This window comes from Heteronotia binoei, chromosome 11 (assembly GCF_032191835.1).
Source record: "Heteronotia binoei isolate CCM8104 ecotype False Entrance Well chromosome 11, APGP_CSIRO_Hbin_v1, whole genome shotgun sequence".
Taxonomy (NCBI): Eukaryota; Metazoa; Chordata; class Lepidosauria; order Squamata; family Gekkonidae; genus Heteronotia; species Heteronotia binoei.
In genome coordinates, this window is record NC_083233.1 from 42,297,773 (window position 1) to 42,318,120 (window position 20,348).

At 46.0% G+C, this 20,348-nt stretch overlaps 2 protein-coding genes across 6 annotated transcripts in view; one reads left to right on the plus strand and one right to left on the minus strand.

Annotated features, from left to right (window-relative positions):
• The window catches only part of F9 (coagulation factor IX), a 155,886-nt gene that overhangs the window by 79,907 nt on the left and 55,631 nt on the right, over positions 1–20,348 (minus strand). The window lies entirely within an intron of this gene.
• MCF2 (MCF.2 cell line derived transforming sequence) overlaps positions 1–20,348 on the plus strand; it is a 96,178-nt gene that overhangs the window by 37,760 nt on the left and 38,070 nt on the right. For 4 of the 5 annotated variants that reach the window (XR_009555976.1, XM_060249873.1, XM_060249874.1 and 1 more), the window contains 9 exons: positions 1,135–1,251; positions 9,126–9,275; positions 13,092–13,216; positions 14,850–14,964; positions 15,189–15,308; positions 16,010–16,201; positions 17,237–17,428; positions 18,680–18,851; positions 20,053–20,148. Coding sequence is in view for 4 of the 5 variants with exons in the window: in XM_060249873.1 (XP_060105856.1) it covers positions 1,135–1,251; positions 9,126–9,275; positions 13,092–13,216; positions 14,850–14,964; positions 15,189–15,308; positions 16,010–16,201; positions 17,237–17,428; positions 18,680–18,851; positions 20,053–20,148 (1,279 nt within the window). In the remaining variant the exon portion in view is untranslated. The remainder of the gene's footprint in view (positions 1–1,134; positions 1,252–9,125; positions 9,276–13,091; positions 13,217–14,849; positions 14,965–15,188; positions 15,309–16,009; positions 16,202–17,236; positions 17,429–18,679; positions 18,852–20,052; positions 20,149–20,348) is intronic. The other variant, XM_060249875.1, reaches the window with a different exon arrangement.

Consider the following 20,348-nt stretch of genomic DNA (forward strand, 5'->3'; position numbering starts at 1 on the left):
TGCGTCTCTCAGGTTGGGATGCTGTCTGAGCTAAACTGCTGAACCTATTAAGACCTGTGGGAGGGAAATACTATGGATAAGGGGGTCCAAGTGCTCGCTTCTTCCTAACCTCATGACAGTTTAAGATCTTTCTCCATCCCTGGCCCATTTATCTTGTTCCTGCTGCTGTACAGAAGCCACCATCCACCTGCAGTGTTGCTGCTGCTGCTAGCCCTGGAGGAAATTATTCTTCGCTGCCCCAACCCTTTTTACAAGCAGCTCAGCAAGCCATGTAGGCCCTATAGGAGCCCCTGAATTTCTGCAACATGACTTCCTTTTTGAAAAGAGTTCAGCCACCATTTTGGTTGCCATGAACACAACCAGATGTGGCAGCTGAATTTTCTCACTTAGAAGGAATTTCAGGAGAGTTTGGGCAAATGATAAGTACTGCTTGCTGTGCTATTTGTAAAAGGCCTGGGGTGGGGAGAGGCGGTAAGGAGAATAATCTCCTCTGATTCCTGGACTGGCAAATGGGAGGTGGTGAAGCAGGAGGTTGCTGCCCTCCCCCCGCCCAAGTCTTCTCTCTGAAGCATTCATTGCAGGTTGCTTCGCTGCAGAGGTAACTCTCTTCCCACCCCTCACAATTGCCCTGTAAACCTCAGTGGGTGCCAGTGAGAAGCAATCAAACCAAGCAAGCATCCTTCTGTCTGCATCACTCTCTCATATAGCTGCATCTCTCTGCCCTAGCTTTTATGCTCTTTACTCATGCTGGAGGGTGACCAAGAGACAGAACTCAGGCCTTTCTCTTATGTAGGGAGCCTCTGCTTTGTGACTGCTATCCACCCTGAAATGGAAAAAGATAAATGCCTTAAATTTAGCGGATATGTGTGTGTGATTTTAAAGTTCTCTAGTCAGCTGCTGATGCTCCACCAAGTGAGACTCAACCTGGGAGTTGGGTCTTATTTTTCTGGAGCCAATTATGCAGATCTTTGTAAAGTATACTTGGGGAAAATGAATTGGTTTCTGTAGAACTAATATCTAAGTTAAACTTTAGCTTTTCACTACAAAGGCAAGTGATGTCTTGTTCCCTAACTATTGTGCCACCTGGAAGAGCACAACAGAAATCTTTATTTACTAATGCATTATTTCCACCAGGTTGTAATGCTGAGCTCAGTCAGTGACTTACTGACATACATCGATGAAAAACAGCTGACACCTGAATTTGGGGGCACCCTGGAGTACTGCCATAGTGAATGGGTCATCTTCAGAACTGTACGTCCCTCTTTTATAATCTACTAATATTTTTTATGACTTCGTCAGGGTACAGAGAGTGGGAGCATTGTAGCGTTACCATCTGTTCCAAAAGTGATGGTTTGTGGTTGGAATGGTGGTAACAGGTGCTGCTTTTCCTGGATTGCACCCAAAGAACTGCAGGTAGGGATGTGCAAAAAAAAAAAAAAATCAGAATTACACGGATTCGGAAGTATACGGGGGGAAAAAATTCGGAATCCCATATACGGCTGAATACGGCACTCGGAATAGCCGCATATACGGTAGATGTGCGGCTATTTCCGAATATATGGCCCCATTATTCCCTATGGGCCATTGAAATCAATGGCAAATAGGGTATATTTGAAGCCGCCTGAAGGGGAGGGGGTTAGAGGGAGAGCCCCCAAATTTGCAGGGGACCTGCAGGGGACTCTCCTCTACAAACCCCCCAAGTCCCAGAAAGATTGGGCCAGGGGATCCCATTCCAGGGGCACCCAAAGAGGGTGCCCCTATTCCACCATTATACCCTATGGGCCATTGAAATCAACGGCAAATAAGGTATATTTGAAGCCGCCTGGAGGGGAGGTGGTTTGAGAGAGAGCCCCAAAAACTGCAGGGAACCCGCAGGGGTCTCTCCCCTACAAAACCCCCAAGTCCCAAAAAGATTGGGCCAGGGGGTCCCTGTCTTTGGGCTCCCCAAAAGGCCCATTGCCAACAATGATGGGGAAAGCCCAATTAGCCACTTCCTCCACTACAATTGCTGTGGGGAAAGTGGCTCTGGCCAGAGGGGGGTTTGAGGGAGAGGCCCCAAAACTGCAGGGCAGCTTCAGGCGACTCCCCAGCATGAAACCCCCCTGGCCCAAAAAAACGGCACCCATTTGTGGGCACCCCAAAAGGAACACTGCTCCCAATGGTGAGAAAAAAACAATTAGAGCCACTTCCTCACTGTAATTGTCGTGGGAAAAGTGGCTCTGGGGAGCAGGAGGTTTTGAGGAGAGCCCCCCAAACTGCTGTGCAGCTTCAGGCCACTGTACCACACAAAACCCACAAGGCCAAAAAAAAAATCGTACCAGGGGGTCCAATTCCTGGGGCACCCAAAGCCAAACCTAACTTCACACCAGGGAATCTCTACAGGACCCAAATGCACTTACATCCCTCTATTCTATGAACCCTGCAGTGCAGGCCTGGAACCAATATAAACCCAGTTGCCAACATCACTGCCACACAAAACACAATCTGCTCAAGGTCTTCTCTGCAGACTTGGCTGCAGCAAACCCAGATGCCAGCTCTCCAGCCCTGCCCCAAACAACACGGGGAGAGCTGGCCAACCACAGCAAGCATGCTGGCTCTGGGTCTCTCACCTAGGTGCCAGCTTCCCTGCCACAGAACACACAATCTACAGATGCCAGCTCTCCAGCCCTGCCCCAAACAACACAACTCTCAAACAAGAGAAGTGGTGGACCACCACACCTAGCTCCACATCATTCTGTATCTGACACAAAGCAAGAAGCATTTTGACTTACCTTGAGTGATGGATGGTTGGCTGGTCCAGGCTCTTTTGTGTTACCCAGGGTACACCACGAGGAGGCGAGCCAGAATTGCACCCCAAATGAGGAAGATCACTGGGAGGGCCTCAGATTGTGTGAGAGGAAGGCAACCATTCCTTCTCTCTCAGCTCAGCAGTAACACACCAGCATCACTGTCCCATTAGAGGGATCTCAGCATTGGTATAGCTGCTGGCTGCCTGTCATCATCACTGGCACCTCCCTCTTTCTTCCTCCTTCCCCTGAAAAAAAACCTGGGTTATCCTGGCTGAGCCTGTGGGTGCTGTCGGTTACAGTTGGGGGCTGCAATGGCCCTTTCAGTATTATTAAGCATGTGTGGATGGAGGACTGGAGAAATTTGGATTGCTTTGCAGTTTTTAAACCAGCATTCACTTTTGGCTTGGGGAGGGATGGGGGGGGGGATGCACTGCCAATCAATTTGTGAGTGAGTTTTGGGGCCGTCTTTGGACTCTAGTCAATTTTTAGTGGAGGAGCGTTTTACAACCACCTTCCAAGCGCAGGCCAAGAGAGGATGCAGGCACAAGTAGGTGCTCACTTCATTCACTCTCAAAGTCCAAGTTCGGGGAGCCGAACATCGGCAGGTTGACCTTCAGGAAGACCAACTGCTCAACTGTCCAGGGTTGCAGGCGATTGCGATGTGGGCAGACAATGTCGCCCATATGTGAAAAGACGCGCTCGCTCTGCACGCTCGTCGGTGAGCAGGAGAGGAACGCCTTGGCCATGGAGGAGAGGGCCAGCCAGACCCCCTCCTTCGTGACCCAGTAGTCCAAAGGAGACGCTTCCTGTGGCTCGAGGGGCTCAAAAAGATAGTCCCTCACCATCGCAGCACCCGTCTTCGTTCTTGGTGCCTTACTGCTCCTAGAGGGGCCAACGACCCGCCCAGTGAATGTCACCTCAGCACCCTTCATGGCGTGAGTCTGGTGGGAAACACTGCCTAGCTGGGGAGGTTGGGGATGAACAACAGCAGTGGAAGTCACAGATGAGCTGCTTCCAGCCCCCTCCTCCTCAACTACCGGCACTGGGCCCCCCCTGACTCTGGAACACTCGACCTTCTGGGAGCGCTCGTCTTGCCAGCGATCGAGCTCGTTGGCCCGCTTGGTGACTGTGCCCTTAAGGTGCGGGTCTAACATGGTCGCCATCATGTAGACCTTATCCTGGGTGAAAGTCTGAAAGCGGGCCTCAAGCCCTTCCTGCAGCCTAACAACCAGGGCGCACACCACTGGAAGAACGTCTGCACAGCCTTGAGCTGGCACTAGAAACGAAGCCAGGTCCTCACAGGCCATCTGGACCATGGGGACGACCAGTGCGATGCTCGCCGTGTCAGACGAGAGCATTTCTGTGTAGGTCTTGAAGGGCCCAAGAACCTCCACAATCTGAGAAATGACCACCCAATCCTCTTGGGTAAGACAGTTCTCATCCCGAAAGACCCTCGTCTCAGAGACAAAGGCATCCAGGGCTGCTCTCTGCTCCACCATGTGCTCCAGCATGGCACAGGTGGAGTTCCAGCATGTGCTGACGTCACTGATCAGGCAGTGCCCTGGCACGCCTGTCGGTGTCTGTTTTTCACGCAGCCAATACGAGTCCGTATTGCTGCGTGAGAAGTGACCCGTGATGTGCTGACATTTCTGGAGCAGAAGTCGGTACTCATGGGTCGCGGCTAGATACAGACGAACCTGGTTTTTCATCTGTCCCAATGCGTCCTTAACCACGAGGTGGAGAAGGTGGGCCACGCAAGGAAGGCATTTTAGGCCCTGACGCTGGACAGCCGCCTTGATGTTGGAGCCACCATCAGTCACCACGAAGCCCATGGCGACGTCCCCGCTGCCTACCCAGCCCTCTAACTGCCATGAGAAGATGGCTCTGAGAGTGTCCGCCGTGTGCGGCGTGTCGACTGCTTCAGCGTACAGCAAGGCCCAGCGATAGCCAGCCCGGCAACCCTGACCCTGCCTGTCGCTACTGCCACCCCCACCCTGCAGCTCTCTGGGTTGCCACCAATGCGCAGTCAGAGATACCCCTCGAACGCATGTTGGGAGCTCCAGATATCTGAGGTGAAATGAACAGTCTCCCCGGCAGCACGGGACAAATGCTCCTTCGCCACAGATCTGGTCGCGCTGAAAACAGCTGGCACAATGGTCCTGCTAAGGGTGGTTCTAGCAGGAACTTTGTACCAGGGCACCAGGTACTCGAGCAACCCTCGCACCCCAGGATTCTCGACCACTGAAAATGGAAGCCCATGGGCGACCGACCTAGCAAGGTTCCAGGTGATCACCCTTCTGCCGTGCCTGATTCCCCCTCTTGGCACAGAGGAGCCAACCCTACCAAACATCTCAGGCAGAGATGCCTGGCGTCCCTGTTCTCCCATGGAACGCTCCTGGAGAGCGGAGGTAGTCGCGATGGGACGGACCTCCTGGCTGGGTGGTGTTGTTGGCCGCTTGGACAACACAGCACCAGCCTGCTTCTCACCCTTAAGCACCCCCGGGTGGTGCTTCCACAGGTGATTCCACATCCCCCCCGGAGTCAGGTGGGCAAGGTCTTGCCCACGACTGATCCGGGCCCTGCACAGCTTGCACTGCGCATAACGTGGATCCTCGTTAGAAATGCTTCCATACTTCGGAAGTGAATGGATGCCCAAACTGACTGGCAGGTTGGGTGTCCAGAGTCACCTCCTTTGAGGTCCTCGGGGCAGACACATCATGTCTTGGGGTGGCAGGAGGGGCTGGCCGCCGGGGGGAAGTGGGCAGAGATGGAGGCACCTCATGTGTCTCCATCTCTTCCCCCTCCACCCCATGCGGCATCCCCTCCTGGCCATCCCCTGAAGGACTGCTGGTGCCCAAAGGAACCAAAGAAGGGGGCTGGTCCTCCTCCACCAGCTTCTCCTCCAGCTCCTGCACAACACTCTGCACCCTCCTTGGGGTGATCGTTTTGGACAGAAAACTGTCCCCAAAGCTCATCTCCAAGGAGGGCTGCTCTTGCTGCCCCTCCTCCGGCTACTGAGGCCGAGCGACATCAACTGGAGGAGAGACTGCCTGAGCAGCAGACCCCTGCACAGTGCCAGCACCTAATGGCACCTCTGCTGGGGGCGCTTCAGCAGCAGCCTCGATGAAGGGCCCAAGGCGGGCCTTCTTCATCACACTCCTCTGGCCAGAGGTCGGAGTGCTGGTAGGCGGCTGTGGAGTGGCCCCACGCACAGGTAGGGGGGAGACCTGGGTCCTCCCCCTCCCCTCCACCCTTCTAGTCTTCTCCTTGGCCTTGCCCCCAGGGCCCCTCTTCTGCTGCCTGTCACTCATGGCACCCTTGGCCAGTCTCACAGAACCTGAACTGAGAGAGTGGGGTTTTTTACAAACTGAACTCACTGCACTGTACCCTGAACCAACAGGTGCCCTGAATTCTTTTTAAGAACCCTCCCACCAAAACTTGTTCGTTTGTTTTGGTCCCTACCCTAACCTGTCCCTCTTTGGGTTGGGGTAGTAGTAGTCTGGTAAAGTTTAGGAGACTAGGTGACCCTGCCTCTACCTGCCTCAGTTTTTAAAAGGCTACCTTGAGATGAAGGCAATCCTTGTTATATCCTCCTAGTTAAACTTCTCCTAACTAGATCCTGGGACAAACCTGATTTCCTTGCAAACTAGAAATCAGGTGTCCCCTGTAACTTGAGAGAAGCTGTGGTTTACCCTATGGAAATCTAAGGATGCACCGGCTTTCAGTGGCTGAAAGCCAGATGCACTGCTGCTGCAACCCTAGTCTCTTTAAAAGGGAGCCTGATGTGGCCTAGTAGTCACACTGCCTTTTATGAGAAACCTAAAATCTTTTTAAATCACCCCTATCTGGCCTACTTGAATTTTGAAAGGAGATAAAGCCCTAAACTGGATTAATTTTGTTTTAAATTTCAAAAAAACACAATCCCTAAAAACACTCTTATTAGTGGGGCAGCCTATGTAGTGGCCCTAGCCAAACCGAGAGCACACTCAGATTCCAAAAATCACTCTATAACAACAAGAAAGTGACCCAGCCCACACACACCCTCGCCAACCCCCATACCAACCAGAGGTAATTTAAAGAAACCAAAACAAAACCAGCAGAATCACAAAAGGCCAAGCAACTCAAGTGTTAAAAAAGTGGCCTTTTCACCAATAAGAAAGCTCGCCAAATCAGTCAACAACACCCCCACCCCCAAACCAGGAAAAGGGACAACAGGAAAAAAGGCCAAGCAACTCAAGTGTTAAAAAAGTGGCCTTTTCACCAATAAGAAAGCTCAGGCCAAATCAGTCAACAAGACCCAACCCCCTAAAACCAGAACCAGGAAAAGGGGGACAAAAGTGGCCTTTTAAACAATGAAAATTAGGACAAACAGCACCCCCCCCCCAAGAACCTGAAGAGAAAAGTAACAGCAGCGGCACAACACAGCAGCAACAAATCAAACACTGAATACTTTAAAACAGTAAAAAACTCAACTTTTAACAATACAGGAACTTTGCCAACCCCTCCCCCCCAAAAACCCCCTTCACCCTAACCCCAAGAATTCGAAGCCACCCAAATCAGGAGAAGTAAAAGGACACTGCACTTTTAAAAGTCCTCTCACTAAATTAAGATATGGGCAAATTGGCAACCCCCCACCCTACCCCAGGCGCCTACCCCCAGCAGAACCTAACCCCAACCCCAAATAAGCTACCCAGTACTCACCCACCCAAATCTGGATAAGTAAAGGGACTCTGAGTCTTAAAAAGTCCTTTTACCAAGAAGAACAAGAACCCGAAGACTGTCTTACCTTGTCTTCTCTACTCCAGGGAAGTCTGGTAAGGCTGAGTGAGAGAGCAGCAGGCAGCAGCTGAAGCCAAGGGCCAGCCAGCAGCAGCACACACTCTCACACCAACCAACATACATCAAAACAGCAGCAATGGAGGAGTCCAGCCAGGAAGTCTCCTTAAAAAGGTTCTCTGGCCCTACAGAGAGCAGTTTCAAAAAATAGCACTGCTCTCTGATTGGCCAGACAACAGTGCTTACTTGGATACCCAAGTAAGCAAAAGATCAAAAGAACAACAATGTTGCTGATGGCTGGGCCATCAGCTACACAACAGCTCTGCAAAGCATGCATTTGCAATGCATTTTGCAAATGCATGCTTTGGATTGGCTGCTGTGGCTCCTCTTCCCCCTCCCCCCCTCCCTGATCCCAGGGAGGCTATGGGAGAGGCGGGAAAAGGCCACAAAAGGTGGGAAAGTAGACAAGCAGCTCCCCTGAGGCTGCAGAAGCCACTTTCCCACCTTTTGCATTGACATCCATATACTTCCAAAAATATATACGGAAGTATACGGGGAGCTGTATTCGGCTGCCGCATAATGGGCCCCAATTGGAATCAGCTGCAGCCGATTCCGTATACAGCCGAATCAGTGGTGATTCAGCGGCTTATATGGTTCGGCCGAACCGAATGCACACCCCTAACTGCAGGCAGAGCCCTGCTCCCAAAATGAATATTTTCTGCTTCCCTTTCCCTACAATACTCCCTGAAATATTGATCCTAGAGGTCTGGGACAGCATAGAGCATAGTGGGAGGGTCTGTAGCGGGAGGAGGGAACAAGTGAAACTTATTTACTTGAACAAGTTAAAGCACTCTCAGTCTTGTAGAATAAACCATTGGATCCAGCCTTAAGTGCTCAGTGAACATTTTTTTAAAAAAATTCAGTGTGCTGTGCAGATAGTTTTTGAAGACAAACAGAAGTAGTACACCAGTGGAGGTGGGGAGACTTAAGAAAAGCTAAGTGCCCAAGCAACTTGCTACTTAGGCTGAAGACCCCTTACAGAATCACCAGCTTTATAGGGTCCATGGAACTTTATTGGCTCTTTATGCATCACATGGTCTCTGATGCATTGGTAGCTGCAGTATTACCCTCTGACCATCTACAGTAATGGTGCTGGAGAACAAGCTACCTCACCAATACAGAGAGTTAGATGCTTGGAACCCATGACTAGAATCCTTGGTTTGAGTCCCCGGGCATATTTCAGTGTTGAGCTGTCATCACATTGGAAGATGTGACAAGTCAGTTACTGAAACAGACTAATTGACTGGGGATCAAAGAAGTCTGACCAAGCACTGGTGGAAGGGTAAAATAAATACCTGGTACTGGTACATGGTAGAGAGAATCCATCCATTTCAAGCATAGTAGACATTTTATTTGGTTCATGTTTTCTTTGAGAATTTTAGAAAGCCTAATCACATAAAAGTAGATTTTTAAAGAATGCAACCCTTCCTTGATGCAACTTTTACAAAGTGGAAGCTATAATTGCCCAGCTGGTGAATACTGTAATGTGTGTTTCCCCAGGCCATAGAAAGTTTTGCACTAACAGTGAAGGAAATTGCCCAGATGTTACAGGCCTTTGGCATGGAGCTGGCAGAAACAGAGTTGCCGGATGACACATATTCAATTGAACGCATCCTGGCTCTCCGCACAGAGAAATATTACCAGCTAAAGGTAAGAACCATGACAGATCTCAAAGCACTCTTTGGTCCTCACGTGGTGTTTAGTCTCTGGTCTCCTGCTGGAATTCATAATTTCTTTGTTTTGCTGCATCAAGCCATGTTCCACTACCATAACTGAGAGAGTCAATGTAATGTATCACTTAGAATGCTGAACTAGAATTAGAGACTGTGTTTAGATCCCTCTTCGGTTATGAAACTCATTGAGTGATCTTGGGCCAATCGTTCTTTCTTATCCTAACCTGGTTGTGAAGACAAAAAAGAGGAAAGAAGAACCAAGTGTCTCTCCCCCCCCCTCCCACGTGAGCTCCCGTGAGGAGGGATAGGATTAAAATGCTTGAGGCAAAGAGGTAACACAATTTCTTGCTAGCTGTCAGGAGTTTCTCCCTGGCAGGCTTCTAAAGTGCAAAAAGAGGATTGGTCAGGATTATTTCTTTGGTTTCCAGCTTCAGAAAGTAGCACCCCAGTCATCCTGCTCCTCTTGATTCCCCATAAATCTGACTGAGAGCAGGAACTAATCTGCTTTAGTTTTTGTCCAGATTTTTATAGATCCAAGTAGTCAGCTGTGTTGGTCTGAAGTAGTAGAACAAAATAGGAGGCAAGTGGCACCTTTAAGACCAACTTAGTTTTATTCAGAACGTAAGCTTTCATGTACTCTCTAAGCACACTTCATCAGATGAGGAATCCGGTACAGTGAGCAAAGCCACACGTAGCTGGTAGTCAGTGGCTCAGAATGTAAACTGGTACAAATTTAAAAACCAATGACTATAGTAAAATTATCTGGTAGGGAGTAGTTTAGAATGCAAAATGGTAAAAAAAAAATTAAGATTCAATGACAGAATAGTAAAATTAACAAATTGATCAAAGGTTTGCTCATTTTGTTAATTTTACTATTCTGTCATTGAATCTTATTTTTTTTTTTACCATTTTTCATTCTAAACCACTCCCTACCAGATAATTTTACTATACTGTCATTGGTTCTTAAATTTGTACCAGTTTACTTTCTGAGCCACTGACTACCAGCTACATGTGGCTTTGCTCACTGTACCGGATTCCTCATCTGATGAACTGTGCTTGGAGAGTACACGAAAGCTTAAGTTTTGAATAAAACTAAGTTAATCAAAGGTGCAAATTGACTCCTATTCTGTTCCAGATTTTTATGTCAGTCTTTGAGACCCCGCTAATCTCAAGTGAATTTGAGGAGCATTTATGGGGCAGATGTTGATTGGGCATTGCTTTGGTTGCCTTGGCCAGCTGCTTTGGTCAACTCTTAACCATTTTGTATCCAAATGTTTACGATTTACATCAGGCACTCCCCCTTCTACTTTTACCCTCCACACACACAATAGCGACACCACCTAGACTTGATGCCAACTTGCTTTTTCTTTTTAATGTTTTTATTGTTTTACTTGTTCTGAAATGTAATTTGCTGTAAACCACCCTGAGGCCAGCTATCAGGAAGGGCAGTCAAAAATTCAATGAAACAGCTAAATAAATAATGGCTATACTACTCAAGTGGCCTTGAGGAGCAGAAGGGCCCTGTTGCTCTAGGCTCAGATTGCAAGTCAGTGGCTGGCATGGGAGCTGTGCGGTGCATTCTCACTCTTTTCAGAGAGCCTAGGGTTGGCAGAGGAAGTGATGAAGTACAGCAGTCTTATCTTGTCCTGCCTCCCCTTCCCCATTCCTGTAGCCTGCCCTACCTTCTGTCATCACTTTGGATGGAAGGATACATTTTTCTGTATAAGTCAGTGGGAGCTGCTACGAATCTGTTTGCATAACTCTGCCCTGCATTGTACTTCTTGGTTCCCTTCCATGGTGTAGAACTCAAGTCCTCCCTTTCCTCTTCTAAATTAGTGTTATGATACCTCCCCCCCATCAGTCACCTATTCTACAAGTGAACATGTAAAAATATTTGCATGTTATTGTGTGCAACTGCTGCTGCAAGCGAGGATTTGTGGACTGCAGTAGTAATGCTACACACTGCATTAGAAGAAGAAAGCAGGTTATTAATATGCAGAACATATCTATATGCAGAACAGAAGAGGAGGAAAACTGGATTAGTTTTAGATTACAGTGGAGTGAAAATTGGTGGAAGGAATATTAACAGTTTAAAATATGCAGATGACACCACATTACTGGCAGAAAATAGGGAGGGCTTGAAATGACTACTGATGAAGGTTAAAGCAGAAAGTGCCAAAGCAAGATTGCGGTGGAAGGCCACTGAGGAATTGCGCAACTTCAGGGTTGACAATGAAGAAACTGAAATTGTCAAAAGATTTTATGCTCCTTGGATCGCAATAGTCAACCAAAAGAAAGAATTCAACCCAGAAATCAGAAGGATTGAGCTTTTGAAGGGCACTTATGAATGTAAAGGCATGTTGCTGAAATCCAAGATAATTCATATTGTGGTACTTCTGAGTGCTATATATGGATGCATAAGCTGGCCAATTAAAAAAGCTGAAAGGAAGAAAATGGATTCCTTTGAAATGTGTTTGGGGAAAGTTTTATGGATACCACAGACTTCCAAAGAGACAAAAATAAGTGGACTCTAGAATAGATCAACTCTGAATTATCCTTAGAAGCTAAAATGATTAAATTGAGGCTATCATACTTTAGTCACATTGTGAGAGGACAAAAGTCACTGGTAAAGACTGTAAGGCTAGGAAAGGAAGAAGACCAGCACTATTGTCTTAATGAAGGAAGCCACGGCCTTCAGTTTTCAAGACTGTTAATGGTTAGGACATTTTGGAGGTCATTAATTTATAGGATCACCATAAGCCAGAAGTGACTTGACAGCATGTAACACACACATTTGTTCTGTGGAGTTTTTAAAATAATGTATTAATTCCAACTGGTGATGTTAATGTAGTCCCCTTAGTTTACAGGGTGCTTTGCAGCATTTTATAGACAGGTCCTGTCCCACAGAGCTTCCAATCTAAATTTCACCAATAGGGAACATGGAGAAGAAGGCAGCCCGGGATGAAAAGGAGCAGATACAGTTGCTTAGGCCTGAACATATGAAGCTCCCTCAGATCATTGGTCTGTGTAGGTTATTGTTGTCTTCTGTGACTTGTAGCGCCTTTGTGGGATGTCGGGCAGAGAAAGGCCTTTTCCAATACCTCCTACCCAGGATCCATTAACTGGAGGGGGTGGGGTTGACCTGGGACCTCTGGTGTGCAAAGCCAGGCCTTTGTCACTGAGCCACAACCCCTCCCTAAGCAGGAAGTGTCATTTATAAAAAGTCACACCCATTGGTTCCTTAACTCAGAGCTGATTATTCTGTTTGCTAGCAGCTCTGCAGGGATCCAGGCTCCAAAAGTTCTTTTCCAGTACTTAATAACTGTTACCTTTTATTTGGAGATGTCAGGGATCCCACCTGAGGCCTTCTGAATGTAGAGCAGGTATGGTGGTCACTGAGCTTACAGTCATTGCTCCAGGAGAAAGAGTAGGGGAGAGGGGTTTTGTTTTACTATGAAGGTTGCTGTAAAGTCCTGTCAGTTCTCAATGGGAACCTAAAAGCATCATATTTTGGGAGAGTTTGGTGAGTATTTTCTTTGTGGGTGCATGCTTGGAAGTTATGGTTGACCTCTGGCGACCCCTAGTAGGGCTTGGACATTCAGAGAGATGGCTTGCTATTGCCTATTTCTGTGTCCCAGCCCTGGTATTTTTTCAAGGTCTCCCATCCAAGTACTTGCCAGAGTCGGCCTTGCCTAGCTTTCTAGATCTGATGAGATCAGGCTTGCCTGGGCTATCCAGGTTAGGGCTAGAAGCATCATGTTGATGATGTGTTGATTTGCTTTCTTCTTTGCAGGAAGATATTACAGCAGTTACCAAAGAAGGAAAGATGCTCTTATGCAGTCTGGAGGAACCAGATACGGAAGAACCGGGGGAGGAAGCAACGTGGGAGAAATCTGGTGACTGGGAGACTGTCAATCGGTGAGAGCACTGATCCTCTTACTTTAGTATTTTTTAATCTGGTGATTAGAATATTGTATTATGTAATCTAATGCTTTGTTGGCTGTGACTGACACAGAAATGGACATATTTTGTACTCAACTGAATCATCAGTGGTCCTTCCCTAGGAATCTTGGAGACCATTGTTCTCTGATAGCTGCCTGTACAGACTCGAAGCATGGTGCCATCAGCAGGGTCAGGAATTATCTGCATGCACTGAGGAACGTGGTGCTCATCCACTTCTGTATTGATTGTCATGTTAATATATGGTTTTGTCGTGTTAAATATGCAAAAATCGATAAGTTTCCTTAGCACAGAACCCAGTTGCTGCTGAAGGGTTTGGGGGGGGGGTCTGGGGGGGGCGGGATGGTTGCTTTTTCTGTCCTTTTGTGGCTGCAGGAATTTTCCAGTGACTTGTCAACCACTTGAGTGTTCTTGAGAATGTTTTGAGAAAATTGTTACTGGGGACGGGCTATTGTAATGTGGGTTTTGTGGGTCTCCTCTTGAAGAAGCTGCATCTGGTCAAAAATGCAGCAGCCAGAGAGACCTCTGGCATTCATGAGTGATGAGTTACTCTTCCAGACTCACGGTGCTGCTACTTATTTTTATGTTTTTTCAGGGATTGCTCTGTTTATAAATACACAAATTGAGCACAGTTGAAGTCACAGAGACACCCCTGTGGGGCAGCAAATCTTACCCCCTTCAGGCCTCCAATTCAACTCCTGAACCTTCCTAAGAGTTCCACCTCCTCCTTCTGAGAGTTCCACCTTCTTGTCCATTGAATAGTATATGCAGCTGCATAACAATTCCTGGATGAGCTCCACCACCTGTTTTTCTACAAAATGACCTCTGACCACCTTCATCAGATCTGCAGAGGAAGGGATCCTGCAGTCCCCTTTCTCTCACACACAAACCCCTGTCCTCTCTGTTTATCTGGGCAAAGTCATCTTAAAGCTTTAAGAGATGCATTAACAGAGCCATCTGTGGGCCTACTTTTAACATTTATCTCTCATTGAGGGAATGTCCAAAGTATATAAGGAACATGATCATACCCTAGTTAAGGAACAGGAACATTACCCAGTTTTCAGCCACTTAGTCCGAACGCATTCACAGTAATGAGACACTGGCAGGACTTTTTTTGTAGCAGGAACTCCTTTGCGTATTAAGCCACACATCCCTGATGTAGCCAATCCTCCTGGAGCTTACAGTAGACCCTGTACTAAGAGCACTGTAAGCTCTTGGAGGATTGGCTACATCAGGGGTGTGTGGCCTAATATGCAAAGGAGTTCCTACTTCAAAAAAAGCCCTGGATGCTGGGTTTTCAACAATATTGTATTATTTTATTTTCTACTACTAATTGTAGTTTACTTTAAGAGTATGTAGTTTGTTGAAAAGCACATTAGGAATGCCAAACAAATAATCTAGGTATTAACCCTCACAAATTGAGTGCTGTACTTTCGGAGAACTGGGAAATATCAAGGTCTGAACAAGATACGTTTGCACCGAACTGTGTTAGAGTTCGTTGCAGTAAGCCACCTTGGAGAAACTTGGTGGGAAAGAAGGCAAGATTTTTAATATATATATATAAATGCACTGTTTTCCTCTTGTTTAAAAGTTTGCTTGCACAATTGCACGAGATGGAAACTGCTTTTGATGGATTCTGGGAAAAACACCAGCTCAAGATGGAACAATACTTACAGCTTTGGAAATTTGAGCAGCATTTTCAAGAGGTAGGTTGAGGTAGCTTAATTTTTCTTAAAAATGGCTTGAGTCAGTCTGAGAATAAACACCTCTGAACTTGGAACTTACTTCTGGAGCAAAAAATGTGTAAGATAGATCTGCTCATCAGATCATTTCCAAAGCATTTAAAATGGCAATATTTCCTTGAACCATGTTAAACACAGTCTGTAAATACTGATTTCCTCTCCTCCTTTGTATTATCCTCTCCCTTTAGCTCAGTAAAGCCATTGGATTTTTAACGGATCAGCAAGCGGAGCTGCCTGATTCTGGTGATAACATCTCTCAAGTCAAACAGAGGCTCTGTGACCTGGATAATTTCGACAAAACAGCACAGGTGAGGATGTCTTTCAAACTATGGTGGTGGTATATTGCTGAATAATAAATGTATAGCATTCAATTAGCAAAGCAATGTGTACTGTCATCCTTTCTAATCCCCTTTCTTTATAGGAATATGATGGATATACTGCTGCCTTTTTTTATTTCATTCACAGACCACAGCATCCATAGTCCACATTATGCAACACATTATAAAGAGCTATAGTCCACAAAGATTTATGGTTGGAATCATACTGAATTTTCCAGCCTTGCCGTTTTTACCTGAACACTTCCATTTCAGTTCTGCTGCTTCCTTGCATGAATTGAACCTGCCAGTCTGTCTTTTCTTGTTTTCATTTTTTGCACACTTTAAACATATGCAATAATGTTAGCTTTGCATCAGTCAATGTACAGTTGGCATGTGAATCATGTTAAAACAGCTCAAGAGGACCAAACAAACAGGCAGCACATAGCAATGAAATGAACAAGCCTCAGAACAAAACTGTAAGAAAACAAAGACAAACAAAGTCAATTAATGCTCCAATAAATTAATCAGTCTTCAAGACATCACAAGACCCCTGATTGCTTTTTTAAAAAAACCTACGGCATGTTAACGTGGCTGTCTTAGCATTTAGATACGCAACAAATCTCTCTTCTAGATAGGCAACATTTATTTTCTGCATGTTAATCTGTGGATTTATTTTTGCGTTTCTATGAAAGGATTTGACAGGAAAGGCACAAGTGGTGATACTCCACGGGCACCAACTGGCAGCTAACCACCACTACGCCCTCAACTTGATCTGCCAGCAGTGCAATGAATTGCGCCACCATTCTGATGTCTTGCTGGAGGAGAACAAAAGGAAGCGCAGCAGGCTGCAGCAAACCTTGGACCTCCTCACCTCCCTGCAGCAGGTAATGGCCTCAAACCAGGACTGTATGTGATAGTGGATGCAGGAGCATTGTGTTCAGATTCTGACTTCACGTAATTATGGCCAGGGATGCTGCCTTCTGGAGGAATCGCTAAGCAAAGACCATCACAAGAGTTATATCATATCAACGTGCTATATTGCAAATATAATAATAATAAGGATAAGATAGGTTGGTGGTGAACAACCCGTAAATTAAGGTAGCAACATCTGACAGTAATATGTGCTTATAGATACCAAAACAGACAAGCAAACATATGAGTACAACTGCATAAGTATTGAAGTTACACTGTTTTCCCAAAGACGGGGTTTTGTCCATAACAATAAAGGTGTCCATAGACCTCAAGATATTCCAGCAAAAGAATGACAGTGGAATGAATTCAGCAATAGCTCAAATGGCTGTTTCATTGAAGCAGCGATTTGAACTGATGAAGACACATTGAAGGGTCTATTTAAATTATCCAGAATAGGTATAGAATTTGGATTACTTTAGCACAAAAATTAAGGTATCCTAGCACAAAAAATGCATAGCTTGCTCCACCCCTCCATGAACCACTTTGATCGTGGTTCAAATCTCTGGTCTGTCCAGGTTTGCCTGATAGTAGGTTTCTTTGCTCCCATTAAGTCCTGCCAAGGTTCTTGCACACTCACTGAAGTCTTGCTGTAGATCTGTATATCAGTAGAGCCTATGAGTGGCCAACAGTTTGGAGAGCCAAATGTTTTCCAGCAAAATTGTTTTTTGGCAGGAGGAGACAGCTGTTCTGAACCACACTGTGTTCCCCTTGCAGATGGTCTTTGTTTGCACTTAGAGTAGAAGATAGCACAAGAGTAGCAGAGGACGATCAAATATGAGCATTTCTGAAGGAGTCAAGTATTTCAACCCTCACGGCTGCTTCCCTTGTCACTAGTAACAATGCGTGAGGGACCCACAACGCAGCCCACAGACAATGCTGCCCGTTGAATATCCCTTTGGCTAATTGATGACTCAGCTCATTCTTGTCTCCCCCTATTTTTTCCTCAGGCTTTGGAGTGCTGTGATGAGGGTGCATACCTTCTAGCCAACCAACCAATGGACAAATGCCAGTCTCGGGAAGGTGCCCAGAAAGCTCTGGAAGACATAGAGAAATTCCTCGAGAGCTCTGCACCACACATAAACGCCGACCCCCAGGCCCTGTTCTCTGACTATGAGCTCATTTTAACACCTGAACTAAAGGTGAGTCCTTAGAAATGGCTGAATTTTACCATCCTACTACCATGCTCTGAGTTCCACAGTGCTGTCTGTTAGGAGTTGACTGAACAACCTAAAGATCCAGGGATTGTTAGTCAAGATGAGAGGCCTTGAATTTGGTTTGTTTATACATAAGCTGGAGCAGTTTCTCACCCTATAAGGAAACCTATTCCTGAATATTTGGTTGGTGATTAGGGCAAAGTGCCTGATATTTAATTAATACAGTTTCACCATGACAAGGGTTCTCTGTGAAGCTCAGTGTGCCATATTTAGTACTTAAGGAATATTGAGAAAACACCCTCACTGTGTTCACTGGAAACACATCCTTTGCTGTTCTGGACTGAGCTTTATTTTGCAAGTTTTTTCACATTTCCTGGTTGATTTAAACTAGGAAAAAAGATGGCAGCAGAGGGCATCTGTTGATTAGTGTTCATGATGTCACTATCAGACCTGCCTGCTTCCCTCCACCTCCAGAGCAGTTTTGTAATTGTGTTTTAAATGTATGTGATTTGAGGAGTGAAAGATGATCATATGTGGAAGTAAATGTTCCACTTGAGAAATCTCTATTCTTAAAAATGTGGACAGTCTCCCCTGATTGGTAGCTGACTCAGCAGTCTTCTATAATGCAAGCTATGAAGTCAAGTTCTCAGCAGGGGTGAAGAATCTGCATAGCCTTTTCTGCTTGAATCTTTATCCCAAGCTGACGTGATACAACAAACCCCAACCAATCCACAAATGGCTCTTTCTAACTACTTATTGATTGTATCTTGAGAGGAACTGATTTTCATGTGACAAAGCCATAATAGGACGTAAGATTGGCGATGGATTGCCTACAGCTATCCTAAGGCACTTAAATTTCTAGCAGGCTTGAGCTGGCAATCCAAGGCTTGTCAAGCACGATTTCAGTCTGTGCGGTGCCAGCAGTGTCTGGCCTAAAGGAAGAAACTTCAGTGAGGCCAGCCAAGAAGTTTTCTTTAAATGACTAGGCCAGAGTGGGACAGATGAGATGCCATTTTCCCTGTTAAAACTTCTGAGTCAGACTTGGATGCTGGTCAGAGCAACTAGGAGATCCATGCTTACTGAATATTTGCCTTGTCTCCCTCTGCCTTTGCCTCAGGCCATTCACAGCCTGACAGGATCTGGGCTTGAGAGCAAATGAACATGAGCAATTGGCCAGAGTAAAAGTAGAATGTCAGTTCTGATACTAACAGGTAATCTCCTCTACGGAATCCACAGGCACGAATACAGACAGTCCAGATCAAGCTTGAGAACGTGCGGAGCATGTTTGAAAACAGGCAAGCTTGCTTCAGAAAGCTGGCGGACAAGCAGGTTCGCCCCGTGCAGCTGGTAGCCCCTCGGCCAGAAAACTCTCCTCGATCAAAATCTCCTTTGTTCTCCCCCAAACACGGTAACATGCTTTTAAGTTAAGGTATCCAGATGTATTTGCAAGACAGGCTTGAAAAAGTGTGAATTAGAATGGGATCGAGAATTTAAATGGTTCCTTTAAATGGTGTGTGTGTTAGTTAGTTGAGGAAGCTAGCTGCAGAAGGCACCTAAAGCAGTTTTTCAGCTGTTTTTTAAAGAACGCTACCACTTCTCTGAAGATACCAGACCTTAAATATTTTTAGGTTTCTTGTAGCCCACTTTACATGGTGTGAACTTGTTGTGATTGGTATTACTCATTTGCATAACATCTTCAGTATGCCACTGTTTTAAATTCATGTGTGGTTCGTTTAATGAGAAGTTGATACAAGTGCACAGTAGGTTTTCTGGAAAAGAATCTCTCCAAACACACAATGGCTCTGCTTTTTCAAGATGCATATGAAGACTTTGGATATCTTACTCTGGAGTAGGTCTCTACAACTTGGCAGACACCAGGCGGTATGCAGCCTCTGCCTGCTGTGTGTTTTGGCCTGTCAGGATGTTTGATGTGCACATGCACACCCCATTTTTGCAGTTTCAAGCAGGAAATGAAAACAGTCTCTGGTGTGCTTCCCTCTCCCACTGATAGGCTGAGTTTTTTTGGCAAATCACAACTTGTGTAGGCCTGGTCTGAGGCCATGTTCTTGGCATGTTCAGGACATCTCCATTTTTGTCCCATTTGAAATACTTGGAACTATAGCCAAAGACTGCACTTGCTGTTTTTTGACCTAAGTGGCAGCAGCAAGGTGTGATGCCATAGGAGGAAGCAGGATAAGCCTGTTTAAGAATGGCTCTTTGCTCTGATACACAGGAGCATTACTGATATTTATGTAACGATCACTGCAGCCTTCAAAGCCACTGAAACACTTTGCAAACCAAATTGCAGTATTCTCGGGATAGATTTTATTTGGGGAGGGGAAGGAACTGCTGCCATTAACAGTTTTTGAGATGGTGGGCTGAGGCCAAGATTTGACCAAGTCTCTGACTAAGGGGAAGGATTTGAACTTGGATCCCTGAGCAAAACCTCACTCTAAACTACTGTAGCCAGGAGGCTTGTTCTGCATCAACCTTTCCGGTGATTCTCTTTTTATGTTTCCCTTTCGGGGAAATCATTTCTATTTGGCATGACTGGCACCACTTTGAGCCTTGCAGAAATAGTAATTTGTGATCATTTTATTTTGCAACAGAACAGTTTGAAGACGGGGTACCTTCTCTTCATATCTGTTTGCATTCCTCTGCATCAGTTTTTCTCCCTACATCTTTTGCCCATTACTTCGTTAAAGGTGCTTCTTCTATATAATTGATATTCAACTTTTAATATATATAACTGATTTAAAAAAATTCTTTTGTGCCTCAAAAAATCCCTGCATGTAGCCAAATTGGTCCATTAGGAGGGGAAAACAGCTGTTACTGCATTACTTTGTTAGGTTCAATGAAAACATTAGAGTCTAATTTATAACAAAAATGGGGTTCTATTGGATTT